The 18592-nt window shown below is 45.1% G+C and overlaps 1 protein-coding gene across 1 annotated transcript; it reads right to left on the bottom strand.

Moving 5' to 3' along the window:
- Positions 1–983: 983 nt before the first annotated feature.
- Positions 984–16897, bottom strand: NR2E1 (nuclear receptor subfamily 2 group E member 1; the record flags this gene model as incomplete). The annotated part of the gene is made up of 9 exons (XM_082633782.1): positions 984–2381; positions 6767–6872; positions 7115–7264; positions 7652–7748; positions 9827–9973; positions 11255–11490; positions 13079–13166; positions 16392–16537; positions 16816–16897. The coding sequence occupies 9 exons, from the start codon at positions 16895–16897 to the stop codon at positions 2219–2221; spliced, it is 1215 nt and encodes a 404-aa protein (XP_082489908.1). The 3' UTR covers positions 984–2218.
- Between the last annotated feature and the right edge of the window lie 1695 nt (positions 16898–18592).

Consider the following 18592-nt stretch of genomic DNA (forward strand, 5'->3'; position numbering starts at 1 on the left):
AACTTTTATCTTAAAACCAATCTGTATGTATCCTCTGGGATTCACTTCCCCCAACACCATATTCCAGATGTACCTATGTTCTACATCAGCCCTAGTCCATTCACTTGAACTACTGTAACACTGTCTGTATTTACCACAATTTATCTGTTCTCTGCCGGTGGACATTTTAGCTCTCAACTATGAACAGTGTTGTACAGAACATTCTTGTGCATGCTTTCCTCTGAGACCAACTTCTATTTCTCGGTGGAATTAGTGGACTAGGAGTGGATGGCTGCTTGACCTCCCACACATGCTACCGCCAAGTCAGTTTAGCCAAGAGATGCTAGTGCCTTTGCTCCAGACTCTTGCTGGAGCTGCTGCCCAGGAGGAACGCACAGTGCCCATGGCCTCGGGCAACTCTGATTTCCACCACCGGCTTCTGGCTGTGGGACCAGTGCCCTGAGATTTGCTGGGAACATCTCAACGCACTTTCTACTGCTCTTTCCACATCTCACTCACCAATATGGTTCTTCACACTTCATCTTTTTGATCATTAAATAATTTTAAGTTCCTGGTCAGGACTGAAATGTTGGCAAGAGAGTTAGAAACAGAGGAGTGAGTGAATGAAGACTCTGTTCATCGGCCTCTTTCTTCCTCACACAGCAATTTTTCTAACAGATGCAATTACATTTGAGAGCTGCAGAGAACGGAATCTTATGTTTTATTTCTTTATTCATCATTTTACATGGGATTCACTGTAAAAAGGAAATTGCCTTTGCGGTTCAGTTCTTCAGGCTGCAGTGCTCTGAGCTTCAGTTTTTACACCAGCTGCCGCCGCCGCCTTGTAACTGGTGGATAAGAACCAGCCAGGGAGGGAGGCTAAGAAATCAGGCAGAGTTCATTTAAATTCAATATATTTTTTATTCTTTGTAAATACAATGAGTACAACCTTTTAACTTCACAAATCAGTTAATTCACTTTATACAAGGGAAGTTTTACTCATCCTATAATAGTCCAAGTGCTGAATATTTTTCCTCAGTGCTAGTACCTAATAAATCAAAATGTGAAAAGTACAGCAGCTATTTTTAAATGTTTGTTCCTACATTTCCATAAGTAGAGATTCATACCAAAGGAGCAGCTTATAGTGTAGGACGAAGTGTGTGTGTGCACGTGCAGGCATTCAAAGCTTTACTAGAAACCGGTTTTCTGAAAGGCATTGAAGAGTCTCAGGCTGTTAGCATTGGATCAAGAAGCCCTTTAGCATCCATCTCCTTGAAGTTCCTTCTGGTCTCATGTCTCTGTTCATTTACTGTCTGGTGTGACTCGCTGAAACACGAGTTTGGACCCCCATTGCCTTTGGTTTCAGCACTATGTTAATGGGACAGCAGTCTGCCTCACTCCATCATTCATCTCCACTTTATTTGGTTTTGCTGTTTTTATTCATCCTCCCTCGACTTGTGTTCTTTTAGTAAAGCTCTTCTATTTTTAGATGTTATCCAACCTGAAGTCCTGGTGAGAATCTCATTTTCGTCCACCAATTCCTTTGACAAGGTTGCCTGGCCTATGGTATTAAGAAGAAGAAGGAGGGGGAGGGGGAGAAGGAGAAGGGGGAAGGGGAGGAGGAGGAAGAGGAAGAAAGAAAGAAGAGAGAGAAAAAGCAAATCTCACAGCATAAGCTACCTTTTACTTATTAACTCAGTTCTGAAGGCCACTTTATGAAGTAGTACAATAGAAGGGAAACTTTTGATAAAACTTTCGATTTAAAACCTAACCATTATTTTTGAAATAAATTCTTCAACATAAGATAGTTCTGAAGGCTGCTGTATGATGTTATACACAGAACTATATTTGGTTACCCAACTTTATACACTAAAAGGGGAAAAAAAATGTTCTACTTATGTTTCAGCTGTTGATAGATCAGCCTGATCTTCCAGGTAAGAGGCAGAATGGCCTGGCCTGTGGCAACCCCGAATTCGGTCCCCTCCCAGGGCATGGTAGCAGTGAGTCCTCTCTGCTCAGGCGGTCCTCTTACACCCCCTTTCCTTCCAGGCCACCCCACCCTGGGTGAGGCATCAGGTCAGAGCTACTGGAATTGTTTTGTGTCAATTGACATTTTTTCCTGAAGGCTACACATTCCCAGGTTTATGCTTCCTGAAGGGTTTGTTAGTTGAGGCTTGTTCTCCATGGGTAGAAGTTCATCAGATACTGTCCCATCCTGAAAAGTAGGGACTTGGAGAGCTTAGATATCACTGGATTTGTACATATCTGAAAGCAGTCTTGTAATTGGCACATTGCCGATGGTTTTTTTGAAAAACACTTCCTCTATGGTTGATGGACTAATAGAACGTAAAGCTGGCAAAAGTAACAGGAGTTTTCCAAAGCGACAGGGTTGAGTGGGATATCTGGAATAGGAGAAGCCATGAAAGCAAGGTAAGATCCATCACTAACAGGCTTAATATCTCATCCTCGAACACACACCATCTTCAGCTTAGTTTCCTGATTCAGCCTCTTTAATAACATACTACAGAGTCCTAGCCAGGCACTACTGTCCCCGTTTTGCAGGTGGAATAATCGAGGCATGGAGAACATAATGACGCTGCCAAAAGCACACGGTGACTGTCTCCTCGTTAGCACAGGGGTTGCAATTTTTTTGGAGAAAAAATAATTTTAAGAAACATGGTACTAAGTTTAGACCAAATAATAAACTTAAGGTTGCCAGTGTAGAAACCAACCAATGGTATTGATGACAAAACTAGTGACCACATCCACATTTTCTGATTCTCAAGACTCCTTCATGAGGCTATTTCCCTCAAATAAAATGGATTCCTTTTCTAAGCAATTCTCTAAATTATTATTCAGGCACTATACTTAGTCACTCTCAGGAATAATTCCCTCCTTATTACACTGCAAATTAAAGACTAAGTTCTGTTGGCTGGCAGTGCCACCCAAATTTCATGTCAATGAAATTGGCATATAATTAAAGATGTGAGAAATTGCTGAACAATTTCCTCTCTTGATGTCCAATTTACATCTGTGCTCAGATGTGCAAGTTCAATTTCCTCCTGCCTTTAGACGCCTATAAGCCACCTCCTCACTGCTGCCCTGATGCATCTTCAGTCAATAGCTTGGAATCAGGTGTCAATACAGTCCACCAGGAGGTCTCCCTCCACTGACACAAACCACCCAAAAGACTGACCTCTGGAGACACTTATCTGTGACTCAGCCAGGTTCAATCCATGGCCACAGGTGCTAGAAACTGACATATATCAATTCCTACACAGGAGTTAGGTAGCTGAACATTGAGTTTAACTGCCCAATAACCCCACCGTGCAGAGTCCAGGGGAACAACTTTCATGCTTGTCTCTTAGCTTTGGGCACAGGAGAGTCCCTCTCTTCAACCTGATATGAGGCTGATAATTCATTCTGGGCCTCTGAGGATCTCATTTGGCTCTTTCACTGCCCAGCTTCATGACCACCAATGGACAGGGACCACCAGACCACCTTTAATAATGTGGTACAGACACGGTGGAGCTTCTCTACATTTAAAAAAATACAAAAAAAAAAACACCAAAAAAACATAAATCCCACCGCTTACTCTACTTGCCAAAAACATCTACGTTTCCTGGAAAGTAATCCCAAGACCCACGTCTCCCTTTCACCTTGGCCACTTACTCTCTTCAACAGCTCTGTTTCCCTTCTCAGGCAGGCAGAGGAGAGAAGCCCCCTGCAGTGGGTGGGAAGCAGTGGCTGCCTAGATAAGCCCCCACCATGTCTGCAGCATCCACCCAACATGCTGAAGTTTCCCACAGTGAGAAAACACTGTGGGAAATAATTACTTTCAGAAAGGACGTATTTTGGTGACTCCATAGACAATTAACTCTTGATTTTCTGTGAGTATATTATCCACTCACCTACACACCCACTTCTTTTTTTTTTGCAATACGCAGGCCTCTCACTGTTGTGGGCTCTCCTGTTGGGGAGCACAGGCTCCGGACGCGCAGGTTCAGCAGCCATGGCTCATGAGCCTAGCCGCTCCATGGTATGTGGGATCCTCCCAGACCGGGGCATGAACCTGTGTCCCCAGCATTGGCAAGCGGACTCTCAACCACTGCACCACCAGGGAAGCCCCTCACCCACTTCTTTTATTCTCTAGTTAGGAAGGGGCTGGTTAGTCAGTCAACACAAATTAAGTGTTTATTATATGTGGAGTACTCTACTACCCAGAAACAATAACCATGTGTATGTGTGTGTGAGAGACAGAGACAGAGAGAGAAGGAAAGAGAGGGGCTCTCTGACTGCTCAAAATTATTTTGTAGAGTATCTATGCCCTTGACTTCATCCATCAGCATACATAACTGGAAGTTTTCTTTCCAGGTGTAAGTGTTCTGTGTCTGTCACGGATTCAGGTATTTGATTGTCAGTTATATAGTTTATTATATATAACTAAATTGTTTATTATTATATATAGTTATATATAGTTGTTACACGTAGTTATATACAGTTTGTTTGAAATGCCAATTTCTAGCCCTCTCCTTATGTCCTAGATAATTAGAGAAATCACTTACTGGGCTGTAACGATTAGCTCAGTTTGCAGCTTTAACAATTAATGCACAATTAGCTCAGTTTGCCACATTAACTTCTCAATTTCAGATTTTATTTTTCTAGACAGGAAAGTGCTAGAGGAGAATGTTCGCTGATTTGAAGGAGCTAAGCAGTAAGGTATAGTCAGTTTTGTCGCATGTATGACTCTAGATATTAATATTAAATTCTAGCTGTAGCTGATATCATGAAATGAGAGGCTCATGTCAAAGCAGATGTGTTCCTTCCATGAATAATTTCCTTGTTTTGAGGGTGACAGAGAAGTAGTATACTTGTCATTTCTCTAAAATAGACTTCTGTTAATTTGTGGTTTAACTCTCTCAGGTCGTCCTAGAAGCAGCTCCTGAAATGTCAGGCTCTCTCAGACTCTCCTTACTCCCTCTCTGGCACCTTCCATGGCACCTCTACCAGCCTCTCTTCTGCCTCCTGTTGGTCCCCTTCTCTCCTGCTGGAATCCGAGAACTAGCTCACAGGTCTTCTCCATCCATCAGACTTTGCAGATTTTTTTCTCACTCCCTCCAACGAGAATTTATCTCTCTCACTCCCCACTTTGCTTTTTCTCTGAGCTGGAGTAACACTTCTGCCTACTTCCTGTAATGATAATGGGTAGTATCTTGTCCTTTCTCGTGTTCCACAATGCTCACCAGCCACCCTGCACAAAGCGAGTACTCAGCAAAGGCTTGACTGAATCAATACCTAGTATCATATTCTCCTGGTGTGATGTTCTTTATACCTTAAAGACTCTAAATGTCAGAGGTCAGTTATGATATACAATTTAGTTTTTAGTGGGGAAAAAGTGCCCAAATTATGTACTGTTCCATTTTATAATTCTGAACAAAGTTAAGTGTTTACTATATACATTCTGAAAGTTAATGTGGATTTTAAATTTAAAACCACGGAACTTTAATTTTGAAAAACATACACAGGCTCTATCACTTATCACAGTTTCAGTGATATTCCATGGACAGGGAACAATTTGTTGTTGTTAAACTCACATTTTACAAATTTACTTGTTCGTATACTCCCCCTACTTTTAGGGAAAATCATAATATGCTGGGTTGTAAGGCACACAGTAAGCACTCAATAGATATTGGTTGCTATTGGCTATTGAAGATCTACTGGGAAGCCTAAAGCTTTCAGGAACAGGAATTCCGAAAAGCTACATTCAATGAGTCTGGGACAGGGAACAGTTTTACGCATTAGTATTCAAAAGAGGATTTGTAAAAGAAATAAGGAGATCCCTGCAGAAGTGGTATCATCCCAAAAGAATACAGGTGACTTGGGGTTTCTTTGACCCCTTCAGTAATGGAAGCATTAACTGCCTCTACCCATTTGATTTAGTTTCTCCCAGCATAGTGTCTATGGGTGATGTTGAGATGATAAGAGACTGGTTTCCATGGGCTTCTCTTCAAGATCAATCTAGAGAATAAGTAAGAAGAGCAACTCTATTCTAACCTTAGATCTACTGCGGCCCTAACTTAGGAAGCTAGCAAGGTTTCACTGCTCTTTAAAAGCCTTGCTTTTTTCATCTGAAAATAGAATCAGAAAGTCTGTAGACCTCGTGGTGGATTTGCCCATTTGGTGGGACAGGAGGAGCACTGCTGGAACCCCAGTGACTGAGAGTTTCTACAAATAGCCAAGAACAGCCTCTGTCGGTGGGCTTTGCTTGGCCAGAAGTAACATGATGGGCGCTATGACTCAAAATAGGTCAACAGATACCAATCACCAAAGCCAGACAGCAGTCATGATGGGGTTAAAGATGACCTCTTTAGAAAGTTCTCTGGTCCTTCTATTTGGGATTGGCACCCAAAGAAAGGTGCTTGCCTTTTTTAAAGGATCATGTGACCACTCTAATATATCAACTAACATAACACTTTAGCCTTCATTTTTCACCTTTCTCATATCTGGGCCCATTCACCTCAATGTGTTCAGCTATACTGATGGATCAACTTGTTCATCCAGGAAAGGTGTAAGGTGTCTGGCAGTGCTTTCAGTTTTGTAGTCTAATTTGATTTGCTCCTCTCACCTACCCTTCTGAAATACGTGAGGACATAGATTCTAATTAAATTAACTGGCTTGGCAACAGGATAATTAGTCACAATGTTTGAACTGGCTTTTTGCTGTCTGCTCACACATTCACAATGGAAGCAATTTTCTTAAGTACACGTTCAAGGCAAACAAGGGTCACCTGGTATGGATGTAGCTGTTGAGAGTTAGCTGAGCCTCATCTTGAAGAGCTGCGATGGCGGCAGCATTCCGGAAACTTCTCAGTTCAGAACCACTGTGTGTAGGAACTAGAAATGAAGACCAGGAAATTGTGATAGGCAGCAGAGGAAATGCAGATGGGGAAAGCACTCTCTGGAAGTGGATGGCCAGCAGAAGAACATGCAGGTTCCATGGCTATTGAAAATGGAGTCAGACTAAGAGTATCAGCTCTCTTGAAAACCATCACCTCTTTTTTGGACTTGGAGGTGGCTGAATTAGTGAGATGGCAAAACTGGGGAAGGAGAAGAGACAACAGTTTGTGTCTGCTTACCAGCTTTGAAAGTGACGATGCATTTTAGACAGGCAAATTCAGTAGCATCTAACCGGAGTTGTCTAAACCGAGCCACCACCTCTTGTAAAGCCTGTATTTCAGATATGATCTTGTTCAGCTTCTGGGAATCTGTGTTGTCACCATTCATGCCTAGAATAAAAATATGCAATAAATGCTCTAACATGAAGGCATTTTCATGATTTAATATTGATTTTTGACAAAATCCTGCATATCAATATCTATTCAATTGTCACTCTAAGATATCTGATTCCATGTAAACTGGCTATATTGTATGAAAGTTAATATAAAATCTTCTCTTGGATGATAACAAACACAGTAATTTGCATTTAAATAACAATGCAAGCAGTCATGAATACAACAAAACAACATTATTTGCATTTAAATATAGATTTATAAATGACAGGTATACTCTATTGTTCAGCAGGAATTTGTTATTCTTTACATGTTGTTCTTTTTTCAGTAATGTATTTTTATGGTAATTTCTACAACAAAGTCATTAAATTGTGCAATTCTTACCAGATACAGCCAGTAGAGTGTTAGCATCAACCGGAATGGCCCATTGTGCTATTCCTAGAACAAACAGTTCTCTCCAAGCATCTTCCAAAAGCATCAGCTGTCATACAATAGATGTATAATATAATATAGTGTGTAATTTATAAATTTATAAACAATTTCAATATGTAAATTTCCATCATTTTAAGAAGTGTTTTAAATGCCTGTCCTGATAGTTTTTCCTCTGAATAGTCTAGCTTTCCCTTATTGTCTCATATTTTCCTTTATTAAAAGGTGTCTATACTTAAGCACATGCATTTGAGAGTCAGCCATTCCAATTCCCCAAATTTTGCTTCCCTTGGAAAAGGGTTTACCCTTCTTGTTCTTGCATCCATTTGTTCCTGACCACCTAGAAACTTCTCAGGAGACCCAGGCTCTATGAAATGTCACCAGCAGCACAGCAGGCAGATTCCCTCATAGAAAATGTTGATATTATCGGGGTTGAGGATTCCAGACTAAGCATGCAGATGTGGGCCTCCATCTTCCTGGAGGGTTGAGCGGGCTGGGCTGGGAGAGCGATCACTAATTCCCAAGAGGCATGCAGGGAAATCAGGGTGTAATTATGTTAATCGGGTTTTGCTGAGTTTACCTCATCTCACTGCCTGATTTTTCTGAGACTCATAAGTGGACAGCATCAAGGTGCTTGTCATTTTCATTCTATTAAAATGTGCTACTGAATATTTAAAATGAAAATCTGGCTCCTTTTCGAAATTAATATACTGGATTCCACTTCACTGCAGTTTTCTTGTTGTTAAAGGGTTTCTGCTGAAGGGCTAAGTGGCAGACAGTAAGTAAATTTTGTTTGGATTAAAGAGTCTACAAATACTTGTTTTGAGAAAAAATAGCCAACTTACACACACACACACACACACACACACACACACAGCAAATGGTCAGAGTCAACCAGTAAAGCTGGTCAAAGATAGAAACTAACCAACTTGAAAAATTTGTTTTTGAAAAATCTCTCAAAAACCAGTCAGTTCTGGATGTGAGAGGATTTGCTTTTGAGAGCTAAGGGCTGAATTGTGGAGGCTTGTAACCAAAATCACAATTAGACCAAAAGGTTTAATTTTCAAAGTGCTTTATTTTCAGTTTTATTGCATTAAATACAGAAAATAATACTTTAAAAATGCAAGGTAAACAATGTCTAATTCTGACCATGTCTGAAAGTCCAGGCCATGAAAAAAAGAACATCCCATGCTAGAAGATTAAATGTTTTGAGCACATTGCCAGGGCTCTCTGTAGGAAATGTACTTCATATTAAGGGGCACTATTATGCTTTAATTAGGTATAAGATGAATTAAAGAAACAAATCCTTTGCTTTTAGAGCTACTTATTAGCCTTTTGGGAAATTTGTCATTAATTTCCATGAATGTGCTGGTGACAGCCAATTTTTGTGAATACTTCATTTTATTTCTTTCCCTTAAGGGCAGAAAAATTCTGGCAGAGGCCATTTCTGATATTCCTAACAACAAAACTTCTGAGTTTCTCAGTACGATGCAATTTTAAAGGCACATACTTTGTTTTCTCCCTCTTAATGTCATTTACAACCACAGGATTATGCACCAGACCTATTTGTTTACAAAAACTCTAAAAGCACTTAAAGAATCAGGGGAGGTGTGCAATGCACTCTTTAATCCTTCATGCTGATCAATCAGTGGCCAAAACTATGAGCATCACAATGGAAAATATAAAGCTGCAAATATAAAATAATGAGACTAGTTCCCAAAATCTTACAAGGGAATACTCTCATCACGTTCTATGTCTCTCAGTTCTAGTGTTCTTAAGAAAATATTGTTTTATTAACAATTTTTAAAATCATTAAGATTTTAAAAATTTGTGATTAAATTTGATGTTTCAATTAAACTAAAAAAAGATAATGGTCTTGTATATTTGTGTTTTTTTGGATCATATCCAACTTTCCTGAAATAACATAATTACATTTCTTAGTAAGGATTCCATAGCTAGCTATTTTGAACCCATAGCAAGAAGCTAAGAAAAATCATTTCCTACTGCTGTTAAGAACGGATGCCTGGCCTTGGTGATTTATCCAGGTAACTTCTAGTTTCATAAGACTGACTACTGTTGCTTCTTTCCCAACCCCCTTCCCCCAAAAGCTCAGTGCCCTCTTGGTCATACCTGGTCTTGCAAAGATAGCGTGGAGAAAGCTGGCACACTCTTAGCCCACTTGATGCTCATAAATAGAAGCCTGGCAGCTGATTCACACACTGACTCTGTGGCCACTTCATAGAGATACATTGGGGTCCCATTCACTTCATGGGGGTACTGCGTGGGGAAGAAAGAGAAACACCAGGGAGTAAGGAAGCTGCAGCTTTGCAAGAAGAGCCAAATTTTAAATTTTCTAATTAGACCAGTGAAGGAGATAGGAATATCTATAGAGTTTGGGGAATAATAATTGATGGAAGAGGCTCATTTCCACTCTTTGGCGGCCTGTTCCTTCAAGAGGGGCATCTGGCTCTTCTATCCCCTGCAGCAAATTTTCCTCAGGATGAGCCACGTGCCAAGCCTGTCTCCCAATTTAGACAAGAGCTTCTTGCATTTGAGTAAATAAAAATAGATGTGGAGAAAGTATAAATTAATAGGCATCCCAAACACAAATATGCATATGAGTATTTTTAGAAAGGATTAGTATATTATGGAAATATTTCAATTAGACATCTTAATCATTTATAGAGCATTCCCATTCATAACTGACGACATATTCATAACACTACTTTCCCAAGCTTATTATACACATCAAGGATAAGAAAGCAATATTAAATATTGTGTGTGTGTGTGTGCCCAGGTGTTTGGCTTCCCTGCAGTGTGGGGCTGCAGCTGGCCCTCCTCTTGGGGAGAGAGATCTGGAGCCCTTCTCGGCCTGGAGTGGGGTCTTTGGGTAGGTAACCAACTGGGAGCCTGGAAGGTAGTCCCTAGGTGGCAGCCTTTTGAGGTGGTTCTGGCTGTGTCCCTGCTAGTAGAGGCTCAATTCTTGTGTAAATTCATGCGGCTCAGAAGAGAGTACGGGGAGTGGGAAATGAAGCCAGCTTCTTCAAACTTTCCTAACAAGGTGAGCTCCACATTTCTCTCTTGCATTAGGGACCCACGGCTTTGCCCAAGAGATTAGATCCCTGCAGTTGCAATTCAGGGGCTCTTCTGCCAGCTGCAGCCAACTTCTTTCTTCTAAAAACAAACTCTGCTCTTCTGTCCTCCAGGAACACCTAGGCTGCCCTCTTAGTTCAGCCAGGGCTTTGCACTAGGTGTTTTCTAAAGATACAGGTTCCTGGGCACCACCTCAAATTTGCTGAAAGGGGGATGGGCCTAGGTGGCCACGTTTGTAGTCAGCTTAGAGAGTGACTTTACTGCACACTAGAATTTGAGCACCGCTAGCTCAACAGGGGAGAGAGGGAGGTCTAGACCTCCCCGCAGAGCTCGGCGAAGCACCGAGCACCCCGTGAGGTCTCTCTCTCTCCATCTTTTGCCTGAGCCATGCCAGCTGAGAAAGAATGGGCGCGCCCCTCTCCGCCCTCCACTCGGAAAGGTCTCGGGCCCAGCAAGGTCACTGACCTTGGGCGTGGGCTGAGCCAGGCTCACGAGGGTCTGCCGCTCAGGGGTGGCGGACACGGCGGCCAGTTCCAGGCCGTGGGGCTCCAGCTGCGTAACCGCGGTGAAGAATGCCGGCGCGGGTAGTGCTGCGGAGGGGAAGTGCGCGGCCGCCCCGTTCTCTTCCTTGTGTCCACGGAAGTATAGGGCCACCTGCTTGCGGATGGTGGACGTCCGAGGCCCCCGCTCATGCTGCACGGCTACAGAGACAGACAGACCGGCGCACGCCCGAGATCAGAGACTCGGTGACACTTAGACGCTGCCGCGCTCTCGGGCCAAAAGCTGCGTCTGGACAGGCAAGGGCACCCGGGAGGTGAAGAGAAGGAGGGAGAAGGAATGTGAGGGTGGAGGGCGCTCTGAGACCGTTTAACCCTTACACTGTTTGCACAAGGAAGCTGAAGCCGAGAAGAGCAGCCCGGCCCAAAGTGTCACACTAATACCCGAGCCTCAGGCAAGACTAGGTATGTTCTCTGTCGGTTGAGGGCTCCTCCGCACCCAGGGAAGGTAGCAGGGAAACCAGAGACCCTCTGGGCAGGATTAGCTAGGTCTCGACCGCAATCGAAGGTAGAGGGAGCATTGCGCACAGCCAGGCACAGCGTCTCTGCACACACTTTTCCCAATCCGCTCGACGACCACTCCCCCCCGCCACCTCCATCCCCGCCCCACTTGGAGATGCCTGTTTGGCCTCCGAGGACCCCAGGAGAAAAGGACCCGAGCCCGGGTCCGCTGGGGAATGGGACGAGGGAAAGCCCTCTCAGAGTGTGCTGGAGGAAGGCAGGGGAGATGTGACAATTACCACCAACAGTTTAAACAAACAGATTAATTCAGGGCAATCTTCCGCTCGACGAGCTTGACAACTTGTCAATACACAAGTTCAACAGGTTGGACGCTCCCTCCTGCTTCCTGTGCCGCGGAGGAAGGAACTCTCCCCAATGGGCGCTGTACCTCGTGGAGATGCCACCCTGCCCAGGCCTCCGTCCGGGCAAAGCCCACTCCGCACCCAGTCCTGAGGCCCCATCCCTCCCTCCCAGCCAAGACCCCTGCCACGTCCCGGCCTGGGGCGCCCTCGCCAGGCCACCTCCGGGCACGAGCTTGGATTGCACTCTAAGCCCAAGAAGCATCCTGACGACCTAGTTCTTGCTGCGCGCCTTTAAGAGCCTTCTGGGAGCTGGGTGTCCGAGGCACCCACTGGCGTCACTCTGCCCCTCCAGCCCCTTTCTTTAGAACTAAGAGAAGGCCCTGAAAAAGCTCAGATCGCCACAACGGCCGTCCTGATTTTGTAATCTTGGTGAGTCTACAAACAAGGGGTGGACATTTCGCGTGTTCGTGTCTCTGCCCTTCCTCCTTCAACCCGTCTCCTAGTCCCCAAGATATCCTCTCCAGGAGACTACACAGACAGCAAGACCCTGCAGGAGGCTAACAGGCTTAAGTCTGGCCGCAAAAGGGCTGCAAGGAGAGGTGAGAAGAGGAATCAGGATGGGAGGCCGGGAATGTCACACGTGGGTCCCCAGCAGAGTGGGGGCTCCAGGAACGCTGGATTCGTGGGGATGGTTGTGAGGCGCAAGTGTCCCACGTGTGCATGGGTCTTGCCCTGGGGAGTTCAGTGGGGTGAGGGTGGGGCTTATGCAGGGAGATGACTAAAGCCGGAGGCCAATTCCCAGCACCTGGAAAGAAATGCTCAGGAGATGATTTACATGCATAGGAGTGCCATTATTTTCTGTACACATAATTTACTTACTATTCAACCAACATAAGGATAAAAAAATGTACTAAGAATAAATAGATTACCATCTTTGTTCATGTTGACTTCCAAACACTTCTTCAGCCGACACGCCCTGCACTGGTTTCTGTGTGTCTTGTCCACCGGGCAGCCTCCCTGGAACAGAGCGCAGGCGGTCAGCGGCCCCCAGGACCTTTAGACTGGGGACGCAAAGCCGGCGCCGTGTCGGGGAAAAGGCGTGGAGGCGGGTACGGACCCCGCAACAGACCCTGGAGCTGCAAGCCTGGGTCCGCGAAACGCGAGGGCCTTGGGCACCAGCAGGGCCAGGAAGAGAAAGGGCTGGGATTCCCGGGGCTACTTCAAAAGGACCAGCCCCTGACCCTATGAAAGCGGACAAGAAGTGAAAAAGTCCTTCTCAAATCAGGTGAAGGGTCAGAGCTCCTGGTTTGCCCGGACTACGCTGCGTGGGGAGGAGCTCCCGAGGGGAACTTCCGCCAGGCGCAGAGGGGTTGGAGCGGGGCGAGACTTTTCAGGACCGAAGACAGCGACCTGCCCTGGAGGAGGAGGCCTTAGAGCTCTGCAAGGAGCAGGCTTGCCTGCCAGGACCCCTGCCACGTCCCCCTCCCACCGACTATTCTTTCCACTTTCAGGTCTTGAGTCTACCTCCTTCTGTCAATTTCTGGGTGAGCCCATTTATCTCTCAGATAAATATTTCCCATTATTCTACACTCTCCTGTTTCCTTTCTTGCCTTTGTACTCGAAGCCATGCTTCTGACCAGCATGTTGAGAGTTGTCTTAAAGACTAGCCTTAGCCCAGATTCATAGAAACACAGCCATTTCTGGAAGGTGAGGCAGAAGCCAGAGTGATTAGGAGGGCAAGGCTTACAGATGTGAGAGTGGGAAGGGAAGAGCCCAAGGCCTGGACAAATTCTAGAAATGCCCACCGTGTAAATATGACCAGGAAGATAATGTGAGGAACTGTCTGACAAAATGATAACATAGACTGAGAATATTAGCACGATAACTGAAAAAAAAAGAGGTAATTGTGCCTTAGAAATACTTATCTGAGATGCATGAGAAAATAAATGTCTTATCCAATGCAATTTTCTGGAAAAATATTGGCCATTAAAAGAGGAAAACAGAGAAAATTTCTAATGGAATTCACTCAATGTTAGGTGTTATTACTGAGAGAACATATACATAGATTCATAAAGAGTCATGTCTACATGTGTATTTTATACACAGTAAATACATAAGAAGTTTGGTGCTCTGTTTATACTACTTGCTACTTTTACATTTACAGTGGGAAGAAAGAGAATAAAATAAATGTATTTTTATTTTGTTTCATAATCTCAAAATTCATATACTCTGAATTTGGAGTTAGCATATTTTCTGAAATATCCCTTAGGAAAAAATTATACACTCAAACACACAGTTTTATGAGATCACACCCCTCTGACGTTGATTTATTTAAAATAAAGGTAGAGCAGAAGTTCATAATAATTTCTAAACATCCTCGTTACTGTTAGTAATAAACTAGAATGTTGTTTACCTAAGCTTAGAATAGAGGAGAGAAAGGAAATAAATTTTTTTCCTAACTGAATTCTTCAGGTCATCTTTGCTGGCCAGTGTAATAGCTCAATGTAAAGAGGTTTAAATAACTTATTATTAAATGCAATCATATGCCTATCCTCAAATGTTATCCACCTAGTATTCTGATAAACATACTAATGCATAACAGAAGTCTTCATTAGTTCTTAAGAGTGTCTTCAAATCAGATCAAATGTATGTAAATATCTGGAGCCTGAGAGAAAGATGCGCACCTCAGCTAGGTCCATTTATTCTCTGTGTAAGAAGAGGACCACCATGCCTGATGAGTCTATCAATACTCCTTTACAAGCACTTGGACTGACATCAATATGTTTGAATTGATAGCCAACCCCTTTGAAAATATCAAGCATAACATCTGAGGTTTTGATTCCCCAGTTCTGTGCATTGCATAAAAGTAAAAGATAACTTAAGTAGAGGCCTGCTCAAGTCTGATGACCCACAGTAATCCCATATTCTTGTGGAGCTACCAGGATACAGTCCGGTGTGTATATAATGTGATGTGTCCATATGGTGAAGCAAGAAACTGATACAGAGCTATGGACCCAATTAAACAGGTAATAGAGCTGGAGAGTTCAAAATAACTTATCCAAATGCAGCATCTTCTTGTTCTTGTTTTTGTTGATAATCCAAATCTATCAGAAATTGGTATGAGCAGACATAGGTTCAGAAAAAGATACACAATTCACTAGCACCAGACAATATATGTGTATGTATATATGTGTATCATACATATTACTTAGTGAAAACGTTTTAACATTTTGGTTACCAAAGGATGTTTTCTGATTACTGCACTCTCCAGGATCTTCTTGGGAGAGGAGATCATCACTCTGTATTTAGGGTCTGTGTGCCTGGCTAAGGAGAAGGCCAAGTGTGGGACCAAAAGGCTGATCTCCTAGGTTGAAATAAACCTACTACTGAGCTGGAAACTGAGTCAGGGGGAGGGGTCTGCTCACTCTTTCTGGAAGCTCTGGCTCACACTCAACCCATGCCCCTACTCCTCTGTCTCTTTTACACAGTTCTGCCTGCTCAAGATCAAAACAGAATCAGCCAGAGCAGAGAAAGTGAAGATATGGGGACCATGGAGAGGCTCCCAGTTTCCTTCCTTGGGCACCTTCTCTTCTTGCTCACTCCGCCCTTTTCTGACAAGGCCCAACTAAAGTCACATGGGTGCTGAAGCCCCACTGCCCACTACCAAGCAGCCCTGCTTCTCTGAAGTTGAAGGCACAGCCCCTCATACAGCACATCCTCTCTGTTCCAACTGGCCAACACTCACTTCGCTGACTGAAATGCCCTGTGCCTTTCACTTCTGCCCGGACAGACCCGGGTCAGAGCACTGAACTTAGGTGCTGCTAGGAATGGAACTGGGGTGGCAGTGACATAAAATAGCCCTTTTACCTGCCTGCACTTGTGGTTTAGATTCTAAAGTTCCTTAGATCCTCTGGGCTGGCTTTATAGTCACTGGGTGTGGGCCTTACCCAGTGTCAAAATCTGTCAGAGGATTTTAAAAGGGGGGGGATTGATAGGGGGTGTAAGGAGACACTGGGACTTCAGCTTTCCTCCTTCAAACTCAGCTCTCTTCCCTTGCCTCTTTCTGCCTTTCCCAAGCAAAAGGGCCACTGAGAGTTGAGGCAGGAAGGAGGGGAGAGGAAAGGAGAGGTCAGGGCCTGGTCTCTCTCCTCAGCAGCTTGGAAACTCAGAGGAGGCCTTGGCACAAACAAAGGAAGGGGAAGCGGCAGAGGGGAGCCGGGCAGCGAAGCCCTGCTAAGGTACCTGGTTTCCAGATTTGCAGACATACGTCCTATTCCTTCGGATACTTCGTTTGAAAAACCCCGAGCAGCCGTCGCAGGCGTAGACCCCATAGTGTTTCCCCGAACTGCGGTCGCCACACACTTTACAGGGGATATCTAAAATACGGCCTGAAATCGCAGGAAAGACAGGGAAGGGGGGATGGGGTGAGAGAGGAGGGCAGAGAAGAAGGAGGAAAGGGGAGAGGGAGAGAGAGATGCTAAGCAATCTGACCTCTGAAGGGATTAGCACCGAAGCTGCGGTAAAAGCAAATAATGAAGTGATTTTATAGCCAAACTTTTTTTCCTTGAGCAAGTGTCAGTTTCCTACAATGAGCATTATTCATGCACCGCTACATGTATTTGGGTCTCCTCTAATCGCCGAAACCCATTTTGGAATAAAAGATTACAGCAGGCCAGGGCGGCAGCACGGCTGCCGCTGCCTTTCTGCTCCGCGGAAAGTTTGGCCGCCTCCCTCTCCTGCTCTTGCATTTAACAGAGAAAGTTGTTAGTGAGCGCGCGAGGAGACAAACTTGAAATGTAAAAGGGAAAAGAAGAAAAACAAACACGGCTGGAACCAGGGATGGCAGCTGGAAGGCAATCGAGTTTTCTCTGAGCTGCCGGGCGGTTGTTATTATTAGGATTATTATTGTAATGCTAATACTAGGATTATTAATGATAATAAGGGTAGTGGTAATTGCCCAACTTTCACTTTACCTATTTAAAATAATGCTTGATGGATCGCTTTTGAGAAATAATTTCTTTTAGGAAAAAAAATTTTTTCTCCCCAAAGTAACCAGCACCGAGGTAGGCAAGTAGGAGAGAATGTTGTAAGTATGTCGATTCCCTGGCAGGTTAGGGTGGGACGGCACCCCTCCACCCCGACTCCCCACCGTCTTCCTCCTTAAAGCCCTACCTTTTCACACTAGATCCTGTGGGGGTCCCTTGCTTTCTGTTTTTCCACCGCTGTCTGAGGTTGATTCTTTCAAAGATCTGACTGGTTTTCCTAAACTGCCCCCACCCACCGTGGCCTCAACTGTCGCCTGACTTAAGAGAAATCGCCTTGGAATCCCCTCTAGTCTGGGATGGCCGCGGACCCTAGAGGAATGTTAGGGAGAGGGTAAAATTCGAAAAGTTATAAGGGAGGGAACTATTTTTCTATAAGGTTCAAGGGTCCAACAAGCCTGAAGTGGTTCATAAGAACTTTGAAATCCTTCCTCGTGCAAAAAAAGGGAGTATTAAATAAAGGGTTAACTTAATTAATACTTTGATAATGATGATGATGATATTTAACAATACTAGTTAATAATTAACTTCTTTATATTTAATGTTCCCTTTGCTACCGGCCCGAAGGCCTCCAGTCTGGGCCCGGGCGGCCTCCGGCTTGGCCTCTGTGAAGCTGGCACCTGGTTCCCGGAGCGCTCAGGTTAGGGAGCACGATTAGGCTGGGGTGATGGGAGGCAAGGTGAGGACGACTGGGCCAGGGGAGTAGGGGAGGCGAGGGCGCCGCTTAGGAAGGGCCCGAGGCCTCAGGGTGGAAACTCGCCGGTGGATTCCGAGGCGTCCGGCGGGCGCGCACCCCTGACCGCGGCCGTCGAGGAGCAGCAGGGGGTGGGGGCGGGGAGAACGCGGGCGGCAGGGTTGGGGAGGGGGCTTTGGTAACCACCAGGCTCGGCCCGGGCAATTACAACCCCGCCGTAGCACCTGCCTATAGAGCCACCAGTGACCCGTCAAAAAAAGTAGCATGGGAATTCGGATGGCGACAAAGGCCGGCGGGGGAGGCGCGCGGCGCGGCGACCACCGCCTCGGCGCCCCCTCTCCCGCAGGGTGGGAGGAGAGGTTGTGCTGGGGGAAGGAGGGGGTTGTAGAGAGCCAGGGTAGGCGACATCGGGTTTTGTCCCTCACCCCCTCGGACCTGTCACTGCGCCCAAGGGAACTCAACGGCCGCGCAGCAGCCGCCCTCGCTCTGGAAAGCAGTAAACTTGGTTTCCATATTTTGCAACCATTCTCCTCTGCATAACGCTCTGGCTGAGCTGGGGTCCGTGTTTGGGGTCCAGCCATCCTGTCGTCCCAGCTGTCCTCCTCTTCCCGGTGGCAGTTTTGATGATGCCAAGATGAGCTAGTAGGAGGGGCAGTGGTGGGGGTTCTCTTTCCCGCCCCCCATCCAGACGGGAGGCCAGGGACATG

The sequence above is a fragment of the Mesoplodon mirus genome, assembly GCF_964341445.2.
Source record: "Mesoplodon mirus genome assembly, chromosome: 10".
NCBI lineage: Eukaryota > Metazoa > Chordata > Mammalia > Artiodactyla > Ziphiidae > Mesoplodon > Mesoplodon mirus.